General features: G+C 38.4%; 1 protein-coding gene across 4 annotated transcripts in view; it reads left to right on the plus strand.

Moving 5' to 3' along the window:
• Positions 1-19,743, plus strand: part of LOC150076426 (WD repeat domain phosphoinositide-interacting protein 3) — a 179,928-nt gene that overhangs the window by 134,647 nt on the left and 25,538 nt on the right. For all 4 annotated transcript variants that reach the window (XM_090388009.1, XM_090388010.1, XM_090388011.1 and 1 more), the window contains 2 exons: positions 1,099-1,289; positions 6,090-6,175. In XM_090388009.1, coding sequence (XP_090244135.1) covers positions 1,099-1,289; positions 6,090-6,175 — 277 coding nt within the window. The remainder of the gene's footprint in view (positions 1-1,098; positions 1,290-6,089; positions 6,176-19,743) is intronic.

A 19,743-nucleotide genomic window follows, 5' to 3' on the forward strand; every position in this document is an offset into this window, starting at 1 on the left:
TTACACTTTTCGCCCAATGACAAGGAGCAGAGTTGCCCTGAAATATGCAGTTACTTGGCAGGTTGAAATGGTCTCTAATGGTTGGCAGCAATTTGCTTGCCAATATAGCCAGGTATCCATTGGCATTTACGGAACCTTTTATAAACTGCAGGTGACCTACTCCATGATACGAAATGCACCCCCATATCATTTGGCTGCAGGGAATTTCACTGTAGACACCATACAGTCTGAATGGTATTCTTCACCACATCTACAGCGAATCATTTGTCTCCCATAAGAGCCACGCAGGTTGAATTTCTTCTCATCCGAGAAAATAACTGACTTCCACTGCTCGGGGATCCATTTGACATGCTCTTTACGCCAAATTAATCGGGCCCTTTTCATTTTTTGTGTGAGGAGGGCCTTCTTAGGATGATGGGCTATAAGTCCATTTTTGAAGAGGCATCTTCTGACTGTTACTGCATTTGCTACCACTCCTGTATGTTCTTCCTATTCTCTTTTCAGCTCAGACGAAGAAGCTTTACAGTTTTTAAGGCATAAGCGCTTCAAAGCGCGGCTCTGTTTTGGTTTAGAGACTCGTTTGCGCCTAGTTCCTTTTTTTCTTATCAGCAGAACCAGTATTCTTGAGTTTGGAAAGAAATCTACTAGCTGTCGACTGACACTCTACAAGACACTCTATAAGCAATATGTTGGGAATAACATCCTTCCTCATGTAAAGCAACAATAGCACTCTTTCTTCTTGGCATCAACTGCACATAACTCGCCATCCTGACACAAGCAAGGAATGACTGCAACTCTTGCAGATTGTGCTTATAATGCTGAAAGTAACAGCTGATGCAATATTGCGCCATCACCTACGTGTGTCAATCTTATCTGATGCAATCTATAAGAAATATTGCCATATACTTACATTATTCAATTTTAAGGTGTGATGCACTTTCTTTGAACACCAGTGTATCTGCTTGCCAAAATTTATCATTGGTTTCAGCTTCAAATATGATATATATTTCTTATGGTTTTTTTTATAAATATATAATGTTTGCCTTTATTAAAGCACTGCTTTGTACAGCAAATTAAATAAATGTATTTAATTTGTAGGTCTCTGCGTCTTGTGTCCAAATAGCAACAATTCTCTTCTGGCATTTCCTGGTCGAAAAACAGGTCATGTACAAATTGTAGACCTTGCAAACACAGAGAAAGCTCCCTTAGATATAACAGCCCATGAAGCAGCTCTAAGTTGTATAGCTCTGAACTTGCCTGGTACAAAATTAGCAACAGCCTCAGAAAAGGTAATTCTTTCATTTTCTGGATTTTTTTTTTTTTTTTTTTAGGTGTGTACAAAATGTATGCATACAGAATGACTTAATTTTCCATGCCCTTCAACAAATGGTGGTGGTGTCCTGGTGTTTTCTGTATCCCTTGGATAATCTTGAGAAGTATATTTTTCTTTTCTTTTTTTCCATTCTAGGTCCGTTTTTTTCGTTTGTATGGCAGCAGTGGATGGCATTAATAGGAAAGAACAAACTACACTACATCCTTAAGCATTGGGTGGCTTCATTATTAGGAAGACAAACTCTTCAGTTAGTGTGTGGCTTTGTTTTGAAAGCGTCACAGCTGTGCTTTGTGTGTACATTGAAGTTTGAATTACTCATGTCTTTCAACTAACAGATGTTCACAAATGAAATTGTGGCCTGTGAGTTTAATACTGTGTACAGTCAGCAGGCTTCTTGTTTTGTGAACAAACAGTGATTTGTAAATAGATAGCAGTTTTCGTTCTTTGTCATGGAAAATATAAAAAATTAAGGCTGGCATGAATGCTCAGTTTATTAGGTACACTGACCTAATAGTAAGTAGGGCTTCTTTATTCCCCCTAACAGCCTCAGGCTGCCATCATAGACTCATTGAGGTGCCGAAAACTTCAAATTCCATACCTTTAAATCCTGAGGCTGTTTGTGAATCCACATGACCCATGCAGACTAGAATCACATCCTGTTATTTCTGCCAGATTGGATGACAACAGACCTTGCCACGAGCAGCTAATTCCACTTCATCCTACAAATGCTCAATCAATCAGGTTGAGATCTGGTAATGACTGCAGGCCACTGATGCATATTAAAGTCACCCTCATGCCTCCAGAACTATTTCCAAACAGTATATGCTTTGCGACATGGCATATTCTGCTAGAAATAACTTACCAGATGGATAAACTTGGTAAGCATGAAGATGCACCTGGTCAGTAGAGTGTTTAATTAGGCTGTAGCATTCATATTGATATCAGAAGACATAACATATGCCACCAAAAATTTACTTAACCATCATGTTTTCACAACCAGCCTACAATATTGACACCTAGCATGGTGGGTCCATTGATTAATGTTGCTGCTATTGCCATGGTTTTTTTTACGGTACTAATCTTGTAAATCCTGGAACCATGATTTTTAAGATCAAGTGACCTGTTAAAATCCTGAAATGTGCAGTGTTGGTGTTTCTATGCCCACTGTATTTGTAGCTGCTTGTTTTTAGCTAAAAAGAGCAGAACTTGTTTAGGTCATCTACTGCTATACTATACCCATCTGTGACAAGGTCCAATGTGTTGTGCATTCTGATATAACCCTTTGCACACCACTGTTGTACTGCACTGATTGTACTCCAGTGATGATTGTATTACTATTTGACTGTCGGTTGACTGCATAGTTCTTTTCACTCTCTGGTGGCCTTGCATCAATAAGCTGTGTGGTCATAGGACAGCCATTGTATTTTGTATTTACATGTATTTTCTTGCTTACTCACAACAGTGTGTTGTTACACTTCAGACACTGTTGTGAGGCTACATCCTAGCGGAGTGGCAGTGTGAGATTTGCACTGGCATCTCTGACACCTATGATCACACCATGCTCAGACTTACTTTGGCGGTGCTGTTGGTCATTTTATTGCTGAAATTTTTTTATTTTATTTTTTTTTTAATTTAAGCAATTAATGCATAAGCTTGATTAAAGAAATATTCATACCATTCTGGCACAATTTCAGCTAGAGTAAAGTTGTACTCTGTACACTAGCTGAAAAGTTTGAATATATCTAATTCACAAAAAGGTCGGATACCTCTGATTTAGGCTTGAAGAAAGCATTGAAAATTTCAGTGTCTTCTGTATGTTTATTAAATAAGCATTTCCACCTTGAGAACCATTGGTCTAAAAGTTTGAAAGAGGTTTTGGTTGGGCAACACCCTGGATGTAGAAACAATATTATGAGGGCAGTTCAATAAAGAATGAACATAATTTTCCAGAAACAAGTGTACTTCTTGACTCGTGCACAGGGTGTGACCTTTGCAGTTGGTCAAGTTTATGCCTGTTCAGTTTTGCCTACTTAATAATGGATGTGACATGTAGGGAATGGTATGCTGCTCTCAGATTTTGTTTGTTTCAAGAAAATATCAGCAGAAACATATAGAATGTTAAAAGGGGCCTATGCTGAATCTATACTTCTGTAAAGGCAAGGTTTCTAAAACTGGAAGCTGAAATGTAGTGTGCTACCATCAGCAGAACTATGGATACGATTTCTATTCTATGGAAGGACATTAATGTATAAGAGGAAAGAGTGAGAGAAAACTGAACTTAGGGGAATGGAGAAGCTAGAAGACACAGCCATCTATCATCACCCACAATGATTGGTCAGAGAGAAAACTGGATACCCGAATTGGGAAAAAAAAAAAAAAAAAACCAGCCAGCAGGCCATAAAATGGATGCTTATTTAGGAGAACTTCATGCTAAACACAATCAAATGAGTTTCACGAGATTTTCAGTCAAAAGATGAGTAATATGGGCTATTATATCACCAATCGATTAACACCAGTGGAATCCACATTGGCAGTCATTAATCAGATGGACATAGTTTTTAAAAGTTGGCAGTTGATGGAATTTCAAAATTGGAAAGAGTAGAGGTAAGCATGGTGGAGTGCAAATTGGATTAGAGGGATTTGCTACCTTTTTTTAACAATTGGCTGGATATGAGGAAATTTCCAAGCAGAAGAAAAGAAGAAAGTGGAATAAGAAAGTATAAAAAAAAAAACAGACAACAGGGGCAAGCTCAAGAGCACAGGTTTTGAGAACAAGTGGAAAAATGCCATCTGGAGATTTATTGACATAAAGATTGTTCAGAATTTTTTTAATGTACATCTGTTGGAAGACCATAGGTAGAATTGAGTGCAATCTATCTGGTTTGATTAGAGGAAAAGAATAGGAGAAAGAACTGAACATATAAAGTAAGTCAACATTACATTTATCTGAGGATGGAGTAGAACCATTAGGTTGTGGAAGAGGTGGGAGTATAGATGGACAGAAGTTGAGTGAATAGCTGTAGCAAGAGAAGAGAATGTCTGACTACCATTTGGACAAGAAGCAAGTTAGCCTGTTCAGAATTGAGTTTTGATTGATTAATAACTGTTTTACAGTTCTTGTGAAAATTAGTGTTAGGCAGAGAATGAAGCTGGAGATTTAGATGCAAGCCACTTGTGATATGCTGCATTCATATTTCATGAACAGCCTTTAGCACATTTATTGAAAACTAAGGTTTAGATAAAGAATGAGATTGTAGGGGAGAATGTAGAATAAAGGATTTTAAAGAATCAGAGCAAATGTTGGGATCAGAAGATTTAAAATTTAAATCCAACCAAAAAGAAAGAAGAATAGCAATTGTGCAGATTGTCCCATTTTGCATTTCTGTAATGCCAAATGACACGGCTGAGAATGGCCATGAGAGAGAGAGAGAGAGAGAGAGAGGGAGGGAGGGAGGCCTCCATTGCAGAACAGACTACCAAGTTATGATCTGGGGTACCTGGAGAACCATAAAAAGGTGGTTGGTGAAGAAAAGATCGAGATTGTTGGTTTTGTGGTTAGTATTGTCTGGTATTCCAATAGGTAAGTGTACAAGTTATGTAAAGTTGTAAGTATTCATAAAGGCCCCTCAGATTCTCAACTAAGCTGGGTTCCCAAAACAAGTTTTCCATAACATTAAAATCACCAAGAAAAATTGCTTCAATGTCAGGAACATTATACTGGAGAGAATTTTAACCAGGAAAACAAACTGATGTTAAGGAAATGTACTATAAACTGACTTGAATCCACATAAAATAGAGGCTTAAAGCTTGTCGCCACCCTCAAGGCCTTTTTCTAATGTTAAATTTTCCAAAAAATAGGATTTCAGCCAGTAGTCTTTTATATCTAAACAGTTAAATTTTAGAATAGGAGAGCAGCATTCTGTATATTTTTTGTATAGTAGAGGTAATTACCATATTTTCTCGACTATAAGACGTTTTCTTGGAAAATATTGCCTAAAACTCACTTTTAGGCAATATTGAATGTCTATTCGGTGTATGCAGTGATACAGTCTTTTTAATCAGGCTGTTTTATTGTTGCCTGTCATATCTGAGTGAAGCATTTTGCATGTCTCATTAAAACTCATCCTTTTATTGCCAAAAAAAATCAAACTCTGCTTCTTTCTAGAAACTTGAAATCTTTCAAGAAATATGATATCAGCAAAGCCTTTGAGTGCACTGAAGACGAACTTGTTGAAAAAAGTAGAAATTTCAGATCATTTTTTTGGTAACGATCAGTGTGACTACACCAAGGTTTTGAGATTTTAAAAAAGTAAATTTGTACTACACATAGTTTGTTTGCTAGGCCCTTGTGATTTTAAATAAAATGTTTTTCTCAAACTTTGCTTTCTGAAATCTAGGTGCTTTGTTTATTATAGTCTGGAAAAAATGGTAGTTATATTAATTTGTTCATGACTCAGTAATGCACTCATTGCTTGAATGACACACCTAGTTTTAATGGTATGCTATCCATTACTTGAGCTGGCCTTATCATAGCAATGAGCTTCAAATAGAAGTAGAATTACTTGGTATATTTACCTTTCACTGATAACAACTAGGATTAAATGTAAGAGTGCACTAAATAGAACAAGTAGTAACATGATAAACGTTATGAAATTCAGCTATAACATATAAAGGTACTAGTTAGTTACTGATTTTTGTCTACATGTAGCAAATAGTCATATAACTGTAAATTTGCATTTTTGCCTCCTTCTGGCAGGGTACTTTAATTAGAGTATTTGACACAGCATCTGGAACTTTGTTGCATGAGCTGAGGAGAGGAGCAAATAGTGCCAATATTTATTGGTAAGTCATGATATTTTAATTTTATTTTTTGTGGTGCACGAAGTTTATTTACATAAAAGAAAAGCATTTAACTCAAGTTGAATTGTTTATAATTTTAATTATATAAGAGTTAATAATGAGATATTCAGTCTCCATATGACACCTGTTTTTTGGGTATACAGTGAAACTTCTAACGGACACCTCTCTTTAACGGACATCTCTCTACAACGGACATTTTCAAATTCCCCAACTCTCCTCTATTGGTTTTAACGTGTTGTCAGCTTCTGTCTAGCGGGCATTCTCTGTAACAGACGTGGACAGGCAATCTGCACTGTTTCGTTTAGATTAGCACTTAATTCGATCATCTCCCAATAGCGGACAGCAGGCGAGCTCATGGCCCTTTTTCTAGGAACGTTTCTTTCACGTATTGTCTCAATCGTGTGTTTATTTTCTATTTCCGATTCTCTGAATTTTATCAAGGTTTATGTCGCCGTTCTAAACCCTTTTTCAAGAATTTTAAGGCACGTGTAAAACTTCTGATGAATTCGGTGTGTGCAGTAGGGGGTGGGGGGAATTTGTCGGCCTTTCATCTTTTGAGTTTCAGTTTTCAGTTTTGTTCAGTGTCGTGTGAAGTGCACAATGTCTTCTCGGAAACATTTAACTTTAAAAGATAAAGTCGAACTCATTAATGTGTATGATCGGCAAAAAAATAGTGTTTGCAGTCTCGCTGCAAAATTCAAAATCGGGAAGACGCAGGTAAGCGACATCCTAAAGAAAAAAAAATTAACTGCTCAAACAATTTTGGCAAAACGTAAATGATCAGGTTCAAAAATCATTCACGAAAACTGTTGGACTTCAAATTTGTCGCACACGTGCTAAAAAAATTCCCATTAATGGGCCTATTATTAAGGAAAAGGCTTTGGTGGTTGCGAAATCTATGGGAGTAAATGAGTTCAAAGCTTCTGTGGGATGGCTAGACAAGTTCAAAACTCGTCATAAAATTTCTTGGAAAACCATAAGTGGTGAAGGTGGATCTGTCGATACTGGGGTTATAACAGAGTGGACCGTCAAATTGGAAGATTTATGTCGTGATTTTGAAGCTAAGGATATTTACAACTGTGACGAAACAGGGTTGTTTTTTAAAGCTCTTCCTGAAAAAACAATGAGTCTAAAAAACGAAAAGTATCAGGGCCAAAAAATTTATAAGGAACGCTTGACTATAGTATTGTGTACAAATATACTGGGAGACTTTGAACAATCTCTTGTTATAGGAAAACCACAAAATCCTTGTTGTTTCAAGGGCATAAAGTTGAATCTTTTGAATGTTGACTGGAAGTCTAATAAAAAAGCGTGCATGACATGTGATATCATGGGCGAATGGATAAGTCACTTTAACCAAAACATGATTCGTCAAAACAGAAAAATTATTCTTTTCATGGATAATGCTGCATCTCACCCGCACATTGAATTGTCCAACATTCAAATCGTTTTTCTGCCACCAAACACATTGGATCAAGGGATAATAAAAATTTTTAAACTTCACTACAGAAAACGTGTTTTAAGACATCTCATTGCAAACATGAACGATGTAACATGTGCGAGTGACCTTGCAAAGAAACTCAGCATCCTAGATGCGATTCAGTGGATTTCCTCTTCAGTAAACGCAATTAGAAAACAAGCTGTCGTGAACTGTTTTGTAAAGTCTGGCTTCTCAAATGCAAAAATTGAAGTTGTGAACAGCAATGTGGAGCACCAAGAAGAACAAGAACTTCAACATCTATTGATAATGTACGATACTTACGCTACAAGTGACCCTGGCTACAAAGATATAGACTCGAACCAGAAGATGGTGCTCTAGATATCAACGACATTATCATCGATATTTTTCAAGAAGTTCCTCATGACGATGAAGAAATGGAAGGAGATCATTCTGTTGAAGAACATATTAACAACGAACCACCGATGAAAATAGAAGAAGCGCTCATACAAATCAATTGTTTAAAAATGTTTTTCGCCGCTGAAGAAGATACTGAAGGACTTTCGATAGTTTCTTCACTCCAAACAAATGTTGAAAACAAAATTATCAGCCGGAAGAAGGTGCAGAAGAAAATAAGTGATTACTGTATGTATTTTTCTTAAGATAAAGTCATAATATGCATAGCACAATTGTATGTATATTATTTACAAAAATATTGTGCAAAATCTGTATATAATTTAATTTAATTTTACATTAAACGTTTAACGATTTTTATTTATCTCTTGTGTATGTAATTGTATATTATTTACAAATATATTGTTCAAAATCTGTATATATTTTAATTTAATTTTAGATTAAACGTTTAACGATTTTTCTTTCTTTTTTTTTTTTCTCCCTCAGACTTCTTGTTAGTGGACACTTCTCTCTAACAGACAGATTTTCGTTCCCCATGGCTGTCCGTTAAAGGGAAGTTTCACTGTATACTAGTTTATGAACTTTTGATCTTATACACAGTTTTCTGCCAAATGCAAAACAGGTGTTTTGTCGGTTTTGCAGTTTTACAGAAAGTTTACTTTTTTTTAATGGGTTTTTCAAATATCGCTGAGCTTGTGATTGATATTTTTATGTATATTAAAATGGACTTTCAAAGTCACATTTTGGCTTCATCTTTTAAAAGTATTATGCTCCTGTGCTTATGAATAGTGGAGTTATGATTACAAATGCATTACTTTAACTAAAACAAGAATGCTATATGATAAAAGCAAAAAATTATTTTCAAGTTTTTAGGGACATTAGCATTAGTAGAGGCATTTGATGCAAGAAAGCAAGCTTATGCAGCATCAGCCAAAAAAAAAAAAAAACAACTCCACTTCCACTTCACCCCTCTGTTCGTTCAAAATACCTGTCCAGCTGAGCCTTAAACTTATTTAGGCTATCAACCTCCACGACAAGGGATGGAAGTCTGTTCCACCAACCAACCACCCGCTGGCTAAAGGCAAATTTCCGCACGTCTATCCTACATCTGTCTTTCCTCAATTTGAATTTATGCCTCTCAGGTGATTATTCTGAGCTAGAGGAAGAATCCCATCGGCATTGAGCATGCTCAAACCATTCAAGGCTTTATACACCTATCAGATCACCTCACTGGTGCCTAGTCTCCAGACACTGTAATTTGCAAAACTTAAGCCTTTCTTCGTAAGAGCAACCCTTTGTTCCATTCACTAATCTTGTTGCCCTTCTCTGTACTCGTTCCAGCAGCTCTACATCCTTCTTGAAATGAGGCCTCCAGACCTGTATACAGTACTCTAGGTATGGCCTGACCATTGCCTTATACAAGGGAATAATCACCTCCTTATCCCTGCTGGAAAAATTCCTGTATATCATTGACAATACTCAATGAGCTACTCTTGCAGCCCATCTGCACTGCTCAGAGAACTTCATATCTGCCTGCACAACCACCCCCAAGTCCCTTTCATTCTCTACCACTGTCAGTGTAGTACCACAGAGTTGATACGTTGCTCTGGGGTTGCTGTTTCCCATGTGTAGTACTTTACATTTGTCAATGTTAAACTTCATTTGCCACCTTTCAGCCCATCTGCTCAACCTTTCCAGATCCTGTTGCAGCAGCATAGTGTCAGTAGTGTCCTTGACAACCCTGCCAACCTTTGTATCGTCTGCAAACTTGGACATTAAGCTTGATATACCATCATCAATATCATTTATAAATACAGAAAACAATAATGGACCCAACACTGAGCCCTGAGGGACTCCGCTAATAACATTAGTCCACGATGAGCAGTGTCCATTGATTACCACTCTGTCTTCTCCCCCTCAACCACCTCTTTATCCATAGCAGCAATTTGCCTCCATGTCACACTGCTCCAATTTGTGTAGCAGTCTTCCATGTGCAACAGTATCAAAAGCCTTTCTAAGATCCAAGTATATAATATCAAAGCTATTCCCTGCATCCAGTTCTTTTGTGACTGCATCATAGTATCCAATCAAATTGGTCAGGCAAGACTTCCCCTTAACAAAACCATGCTGTGTCCGAGCTATAACTGAAGTCTTGTCTAAATGATCCTGCAGTGCTTCTTTAACCAGTGCCTCCATTAATTTTCCTGGAACAGAAGTTAAGCTCACAGGTCTATAATTACTTGTGTCAGCCTTTGATACTCCTTTGTGAATTGGGGTCACATTTGCACATTTCCAGTCTATGGGTACCTCCCCTGAGTCCAAGGAAGCTCTCATAATTATGGCTAAGGGTTTGCTTACTTCCTTTGCTGCCTCCTTTAATATATTTAAAGTATTTATAAATGATATTGATGATGGTATATCAAGCTTAATGTCCAAGTTTGCAGACGATACAAAGGTTGGCAGGGTTGTCAAGGACACTACTGACACTATGCTACTGCAAAAGGATCTGGAAAGGTTGAGCAGATGGGCTGAGAGGTGGCAAATGAAGTTTAACATTGACAAATGTAAAGTGCTACACATGGGAAACAGCAACCCCAGAGCAACATATCAACTCTGTGGTACTGCACTGACAGTGGTAGAGAATGAAAGGGACTTGGGGGTGGTTGTGCAGGCAGATATGAAGTTCTCTGAGCAGTGCAGACGGGCTGCAAGAGTAGGTCATGAAGTATTGTCAATGATATACAGGAATTTTTCCAGCAGGGATAAGGATGTGATTATTCCCTTGTATAAGGCAATGGTCAGGCCACCTAGAGTACTGTATACTGGAGGCCTCATTTCAAGAAGGATGTAGAGCTGCTGGAACGAGTACAAAGAAGGGCAACAAGATTAGTGAATGGAACAAAGGGGTGCTCTTACGAAGAAAGGCTTAAGTTTTGCAAATTACAGTGTCTGGAGACTAGGCACCAGCGAGGTGATCTGATAGAGGTGTATAAAGCCTTGAACGGATGAGCATGATTAATGCTGATGGGATTCTTCCTCTAGCTCAGAAAAATCACCTGAGAGGGCATAAATTCAAATTGAGGAAAGACAGATGTAGGATAGACGTGCGGAAATTTGCCTTTAGCCAGCAGGTGGTTGGTTGGTGGAACAGAATTCCATCCCTTGTAGTGGAGGTTGATAGCCTAAATAAGTTTAAGGCTCAGCTGGACAGGTATTTTGAACGAACAGAGGGGTGAAGTGGAAGTGGGTTTTCTTTTTTTTTTTTGGCTGATGCTGCATAAGCTTGCTTTCTTGCATCAAATGCCTCTACTAATGCTAATAACTGGATAGATCCCATTCACCCCGGGTGCCTTTCTTGTGTTTATCTTCAACAATTTCTCCTCCACTTAACTCCCAGTTATTTCAAAATTCTGTAGCTTACTGTTAGAGTTGAATACAACTCTGGCATTCCCCTCGCTGAATAACTCCTCATGTGTGAATGTCGATGCAAAATATTCATTTAGTTTGTTAGCTACCTGAGCAGGATCATCAACACAATTGACCCATCAATATCAAGTGAACCAATCTGATTCATCCCCTTCCTTCTAGAGTTTACATAAGTAAAGAACTCTTTGCTGTCTTTCTTTGCATCCCTTGCCAAGGATTTCTCGTAATCTGCCTTCGCCTGCCTAACCTCCTTTGTAACTTGGTTGCATATCAACTTGTATCTATCATAGGCTTCTGTGTCGTGTTAATTTGTAAGTATCCCATGCATTTTTCTTCTCTGCCATATGCCTCATTAGTTCATCTGACATCCATTTTGGCCTAAACCTTGAACAATATTTCTTTTTTGGTATGTAAAGCCTAGTAGCTTCCAAGATAAGTTCTTTGAATTCTTCCCATTTTGAATTTGCTGTTGGTCACATCATCAGTTGGTCCCACTGTATAGAATTTAAATACTGTGTCAGTCCATCGTAGTCGCCTTTACGGAAGCAATAACCCTTCCCTTTACCCCTAATGGTAGTTACCTCTCTGAGTAAATCCCACTTCAGCACACTGTGATCACTGCCACGTAGTGGTTCATTTATCTGCAGATTCTTAATTCATGAAGAATCACTGCTGAAAATCAAATCAAGAGTATTACTCCCTCTAGTTGCCTCCCGAACATGCTGATGTAGAAAACAATCATCCAATAAATCCACAAAAGCCCTGCTAGTGTGTGAGTGACCAGCCCCCAAATTCCAGTCAATATCTGGGAAATTAAAATCTCCCATTATAAGACTCTCTGATTTACTGGCCCACTCTATTTCCCTGTACAGTTTCTTATTATACTCATCAGAGTTATTAGGATTATAGCACACTCCTACTCTCAATTTTGATATCCCAATGCTTATGTCACACCAAACTGACTCGACACTGCACTGGATAAAAAGTTCATACCTACACCAAAAAATAAATAGCCCAAGAAAGGGGTAACTTCACAGGAACTTTAATCCTTTTCTATGTACTCTCCATGTGTAGTAACACATTTCTCCCATCTATGGATCAGTTGTTTAATGCCTAATCATAGAAGTCTAAACTTTTTTTTTTTGCTTGAAACCACAATTCCACTTCATTGATGAGTTCCTAAGACAAATCAAAGTGGCTTCCACGCAATGGTCTCTTCATTTCTCAGAACAAGACGTCTGACGGTGCTGGTGAGGAGAAAAGGGTGGGTGTTGCAGTAGTTCGAAGCCACACTGGGCAACAAAGTTGATGGTGGCAATGGCTGTGTGAGCTGGTGCATTGTCTGACAGTTGACAGACACCTTTGGTTAGCATTCCATGACTTTTCACCTTCAACGCGTAACTTTTTCAAAAGATTTCTATAGTATTATCTGGTAAGTGTAGAACTACAAGGTAGGTAATCATTAGCATTAGTTGCGGCATATGATGCAAGAAAGCAAGCTTATAGAGTATCAGCCAAAAAAAAAAAAAAAAAAAAACCTTCTCCCATCCGATTACTCCATATGTTTGTCTAGTTCAGCCTTAAATTTATTTAGGCTATCAACTTCCATAACAACAGATGGAAGCCTGTTCCAGCAAAAAACTACCTGCTGGCTAAAGACAAACTTCCGCACATCTATTCTACAACTGTCTTTCAGGTGCCTCCGTGGGCAGGAGCGGCAGTGCATTGCATACGCTTCTTTTTAGACTGGGGTTCGAGCCTGTGACCACCAAATACAGAGGATGCGGAAAGGTCAGGGAATGACCACTGCATATCCTCGGAGCAATATGGCCTTAGTTGCTAATGCTCCTAAAAACCAAATAACAACACCAACCTCGCAGGTTGCATTGTCTCCAGTTGCTGCAACTGACAGAATTTAAACCTCTCGTAGTAAGAGAAACCCCTTTGTTCCTCTCACCGAGCTTGTTGCCCTTCTCTGTACTCGTTCTAGCAACTCTACATCCTTCCTAACATGAGGCCTCCATACCTGTACGCAGTACTCAAGGCATGGCCTGACCATTGCCTTTTATACAAAGGCAATGGTCAGGAGGTCAAGCAAAGGAGGTATAATCACCTCCTTGTCTCAGCTAGCAAAATTCCTATATATCATTGACAAAATTCCATAACCTGATCTGGCAGCCTGTTTGCACTGCCCATCCACCACTTTGATTAATATGTGCACGTGCATATGCATTTTTGTATGTGCGCATATCAATTTATGTATGCGCGTGCGCACGCATGTGCATTTTCGTATGCGCTTGTGCATGTTTGCTTTCATTTCGTATTTCTTCCCAGCAAAACTGAACAAATTTTGTCGAGTTGTTTTATGTGATTTATTTTCAACTGTAATGTAATAATTAACTAATTAATATGCACACTGAATATGCATTTTTGTATGCGCGTGCGAATGTTTGATTTCGTATGCATGTGCGCATGTCCACTTTCTTATACGTATTTCATATGTCTTCCCAGCAAAAACTGCGCCTCCGTAGCCAGGTGGGAAGGAGCAGCAGTGCGTAGCACACGTTTCTTGATAAGACCGGGGTTCGAACCCGTCACCACCAAATACGGAGAATGCGGAAAGGTCAGGGAATGACCACCGCATATCCCGGAGCAATATGGCCTTAGTTGCTAATGCTCCTAAAAACCAAAAATAACAATATATAACCAGCAAAAACCCAACAAATTTTGTGTCGAATTGTTTTATGTGATTTATTTTCACCATCCATCACTGTAATTAATATTGGCACGTGCATTTTCATATGATTGTGTGCATATCAATTTGGTTTTATTGCACAGGTTGATGAGTCATCTATCACCTAGTGGTGGTAGATGACTCATCAACCTGTGCAATAAAACCACTTTGCTTATTGGAGGCCTGAAGTGGTGGAGCCAATGTTTACTCTCCAGAGCAAAGTTCCAGACAACCCTTCCCTATCTCTTTCATCATGCAATATGATTGATGTGTCTTGAGGTTATGATGAACACCATGGCTAGATCCAAACTTTGTTACATTTTGAGGGTACAACTCTAAAATGGCGTTTGCAGGCTGTCCGCTGTTTAGTACACCGGACCAAACCTATTGGTAACTCTCTAGGAGGCTTCCATATCACTAGTGATCTTGCTGCCTCTACTCCGCCAGATAGTGACTGGAGGGAGTCCGAGTAATGTGTATGTGGGGAAATTGTCGAGGCCGCATTATGTCAAGGATCTGGGTATATTCTTACCATGTGTATGCCATATTCAAAAATTTCATTACTTCATACAGCATGTCCCCCCCCCACTTTTTCTTATTATTGAATACACCATGAATTGTCAAACTAATAGAGCAAACTTATCTGCCAAAAGATCTAAACCTCCCAAACACTTGTAGTTCATTTCACAAATATACGTGGTCTCAGTTCTAATCTCGATAGTAGTAGTAGCATGTGATGCAAGCTACTACATCAGTATTATGTAGCATCAGCCAAAAAAAAAAAAAAAAATTACAAAACAATCCCCTCTAAATGTTTGTCCAGTTCCTCCTTAAATTTATTTAACCTATCAACTTCCACAACAGCAGATGGAAGTTTGTTCCAGCAATTAACCAACTGCTGGCTAAAGGCAAATTTCTGCACATCTATTCTACATCTGTACTTCCTCAATATCAATTTATGCCCCCTTATGTTCGTAATCTGAACAAGTGGAAGAATCCCATCAGAATTCAGCGTATTCAACCCATTCAGCCTTATACACCTCAATCAGATCACCTCGCAGTCTCCAGGCGCCTCCGTAGCCAGGTGGGAAGGAGCAGCAGTGCGTAGCACACGCTTCTTGATTAGACCCGGGTTCGAGCCCATCACCACCAAATACGAAGGATGCGGAAAGGTCAGGGAATGACCACCGCATATCCCGGAGCAATATGGCCTTAGTTGCTAATGCTCCTAAAAACCAAATAACAAACAAACAAACAAACGCAGTCTCCAGCTACTGCAATTTGCAGAATTTAAGTCTCTTGGTAAGAGGATCTCTTCATTCTCCTCACCAACCTTGTTGCCCTTCTCTGTACACGCTCAAGCAAATCTATACCCTACCTAAAATGAGGCCTCTAGATCTGCATGCAGTACTCAAGGCGTGGCCTGACCATTGCCTTATACAGAGGGACAATCAACTCCTTTTCCCTGCTAGCAAAATTCCTGTATATCACTGACAACACCCTATGACCTGCCCTGGCAGCCTGTCTGCATAGCTCAGAAAACTTTATATCTGACTGCACAATTACTCCCAGGTCTTTTTCATTTTCTATCTACTTAAGTGTAGTACCACACAGTTGGTATGTTTCTCTGGGGTTCCTTCTACCCATATGCAGTACTTTGCATTTTTCAACGTTAAACTGTTATTAACAAACCTGCCAACCTTTGTATCATCTGCAAACTTTTATACTAAGCCTGATATACCTTCATCAATATCATTGATAAATATACAAAACAACGGTAGACCCAACGCCGAAAACTGCGGGACTCCACTAATAACATTAGTCCAAGAGGTGCGCACCCATTGATTACCACTTTCTGTCTACTCCCACTCAACCATCCTTTTATCCATTGTAGCAGCTTACCCTTAATACCATTCTGCTCCAATTTGTACAGTAGTCTTCCATGCGCAACAGAGTCAAAAGCTTTGCTGAAATCCAAGTATATGATATCAAAATTATTTTTTGCATCCAGTTCCTTTGTAACCACATCATAATAATCAATGAAATTTATCAGACAAGACTTTCCCTTATCAAACCCATGCTGTGTCTGAATTATTGCTGCAGTCTTGTCTAGATGATCCTGCAATGCTCTTTAACCAGTGACTCCATTATTTTACCCGGAACAGAAGTTAAACTAACTGGTCTGTAATTACTCGTGTCACCCTTCAATCCCCCTTTATAAATTGGGGACGCATTTGCACAACTCCAGTCCATGGGGACCTCCCTTGAATCCAAGGATGCTCTCATAATTATGGCTGAGGGTTTGCTTACTTCCTTTGCCGCTTCCTTTTAATATAACTGGATAGATCCCATCCATCCCAGGTGCCTTTCTTATGTTTAACTTCAATTCTCCTCCACTTTGTTCTCAGTTATTACAGAATCATTAAGCAAACTGTTACAATTTGATAACCTTGTGGCATTTTCAAACCTTAATGACTCCTAATGTGTGAATGTAGAAGCAAAATACTCATTCAGTTTGTTTGCTATCTGAGCAGGATCATGAACAGTGGAACCATCGATATCAAGTGGACCAATCAGATTCATATCCTTCCTTTTTAGTAAGTGGAAATGATGTCCATTTCCACTTACAGTCTGCCAAACCCCATGTAATTTTTCTGACAGAATCTCAGTTATTGTGCATAAAACTGATCCGGTATTCCCTGTCAGAGTTCTTGGTAATTTGGAATCTCTTTTCAATCTTCTCTGTCTTAAAATCTATTTCTCTCATTCTGTCAAATTCATATGTTGTCTCTACTTGGAAATCTTTGACTTCCTCTCTTTCCAGCTTGACTTTCTCCAGTCCAACAAAGCGCATTATAGCCATAGTAGCTTATGCGCCATTAAACTCACATAACAAGAACAATCCAGTCCAACTTTCCTAACATTGAGATAATTTTCCTTGGTGACTTTAATGTTCATAAAAGTGTTTCTGTTTTCTAATCACACAGGCACAGCTGGTTGAGATGCTGAGGCTTTTGTGATTACTAATGATCCTTGCGCAGATTGTTCATTTACCTTCCAGAATACCTGACAATCCTAACCATATAGGCAACATGCCTGATCTCTTTCTCTCAAACAACCATTCTAAGCACATGGTCGGAGTGAGTAGTCCTTTAGGTACCTCTGATGACAACTTAGTGATTCTCTTCTGCAATGGCTATTGCTAACGTTATGTTGTTTGGCATTACAGTAAACCCCCGCTATTCGCGGTATCTGTATTCGCGGTTTCGCGTATTCGCGATCGCCGATTTAATATAAAATGAAACCTTAAAAAATGTGAATTTTAAAGCGCCGTGAATATTTTCCGCCATAAAAAACATGGGCGTGGCTAAAATTATCTTTCCCATCAAAACAGCGCTCAGTGGGTGGGGGGGAGAGGGGTGACAAAATCGCGAGCGTGGATGTTTCTGGCTAATCCTTGCTCAGTATGTGTTATGCGCTTGTCATGGAAGGTTTCGTCGTTTGCTTTTAATTTATATGTTTATAAATTGAATAAATTTATAAATTTATAAGCTTACAAAAATGATAAATCTACCGTTTTGCAGTGTAAAACAAACTTTTTCGAGTGTATTAACGAAGAAAGTGACTTTATTGTGGACAAGTTCGTTCTAACCCCTACAAAAATATGGCTACGAATAAAAAGAGAAATGTGAAAATATCAAAGAAGGTGATGACATTAGCGAATAAAATTGAGTTATTAGACAAAATTTCTAATGGTGAAAGTGTCTCCTCAGTGGCAAAACATTATAAAATCAACGAGTCAACGGTACGATCAATCAAGAAATCGGAAGAAAAATCCGCCGTAGTGTCCGTGAAAACGCGCTAATTGCTTCAAAAATTTGCTCTGTAACTCGTGATGTTAAATTATAAAAAACTGAAAAAGCTTTAAATCTGTTGATAGAAGACCGAACTCAAAATAAAATTCCGTTAAGTTCACTCATCATTCGCGAAAAGGCAAAACTCCTTTATCAACACTTTAGCGAAACTGGTGATAGCACTGGTGTGATGTTTTTTTTTGCTAGCAAGCAAAGGCGCTGGTTTGAAAGATTTGTTTGAAATTTCTAATAAATATTACAATTTAATATTAAATTGTTTCTTATTTTCATTTCGATGCCATATGCTTGCATTTCACTATGTACTGTCTATGTACATAGTCATATTACGAAGGTACATATAATACATACATAGACAAAATTTTAGACTAGTTTTTCTTATATATTTCATACTTTGGAACGGAACCCCTTTATTACTATGGGAGCCATAACTCAGTATTCGCGTTTTCGGTATTCGCGACATTTCTCAGGAACGTAACCCCCGCGAATAGCGGGGGTTTACTGTACAAGAATGCAAAATGGGATGACCTGTGAGATTTCGTTTCTTTTCCTTGGTTGGATTACTGTTTCAAAACTTCTGATGTTAACGTTTTCTCAGATTGTGTCAGTGAAATTATTCTTGTAGGAATGGGATCCTTTATTCCACGCTCCACCTTAAAATCTCGTCCTTTATCTAAACCTTGGTTTTCCAATAAATGTGCTAAGGCTGTTCAAGAGAAGAATGTTTCATATCGTAATTGGCTTGTTTCCAATTCTTCAGTTTCATTTTGTGCTTACATCATAGCTCGCAACAATTGTAAAGCATTTATTTATCAGTCCAAACTAGATTTTGAACAGGCTAAGAGTAGAAAACTTGCTTCTTGCCCTAATGGTAGCAGAGCATTCTTGTCTCTTGCCAAATCTATTGGCTGCAACTTTTGCCCACCTCTGTCAAAACCAGATGATTCTATTGTCACTTCAGCCAAGGATAAAATTGGTTGATTTTTCTTCCAACTCATGTATTAATTATTAATGATCTTGGTAAAACACCTCCCACCATTCCCAGCGCACTCCATTCAATGCCTCTGTGGTCTTCCATCAAAAGGATGTTAGAAAGATTTTGATTAATCTTGATGCTAAGAAGGCTCTAGGTTCTGATGGTATTTTTCCACTTTCTTATTCCAAAGGTGTTTTTCCTTCTGCTTGGAAATTTGCCCATTCAGCCAGTTCCTAAAAAGGGTGACAAATTCCTCTCATCCAATTATCGTCCTATTGCAATTACTTCTACTCTTTCTAAGGTAATGGAGAAATCAATTAACCACTTACTCTTAAACTATCTAGAAACCTTCCATTTGATCAACAACCGCCAGTATGGATTCCGTCAGTGTCGATCCACTGGTAATATGGTGGCTAATGTTATCCATTTATAGACAAATTCAATGGAAAAGTTTGGTGAAACACAAGCAGTTGCTCTTGACATCTCAAAGGCTTTCGATTGTATTTGACATAAAGATCTAGTCAAACTTCCATCTTATGGTTTGCCAACAGTTTTTAGTAATTGATTATCCAGTTTTCTCTCGGATCGCTCACTAACATTGATGGTGCTCTGTCTTTAAATTTATCCATTAATTGTGGTGTTCCCCCGAGGTTCAGTTCTTTCCTCCACTCTTTTCCTCTTGTACATTAA

This window comes from Mastigoproctus giganteus, chromosome 13 (genome assembly GCF_048544385.1).
Source record: "Mastigoproctus giganteus isolate SK-2022 chromosome 13, ASM4854438v1, whole genome shotgun sequence".
Lineage (NCBI taxonomy): Eukaryota > Metazoa > Arthropoda > Arachnida > Uropygi > Thelyphonidae > Mastigoproctus > Mastigoproctus giganteus.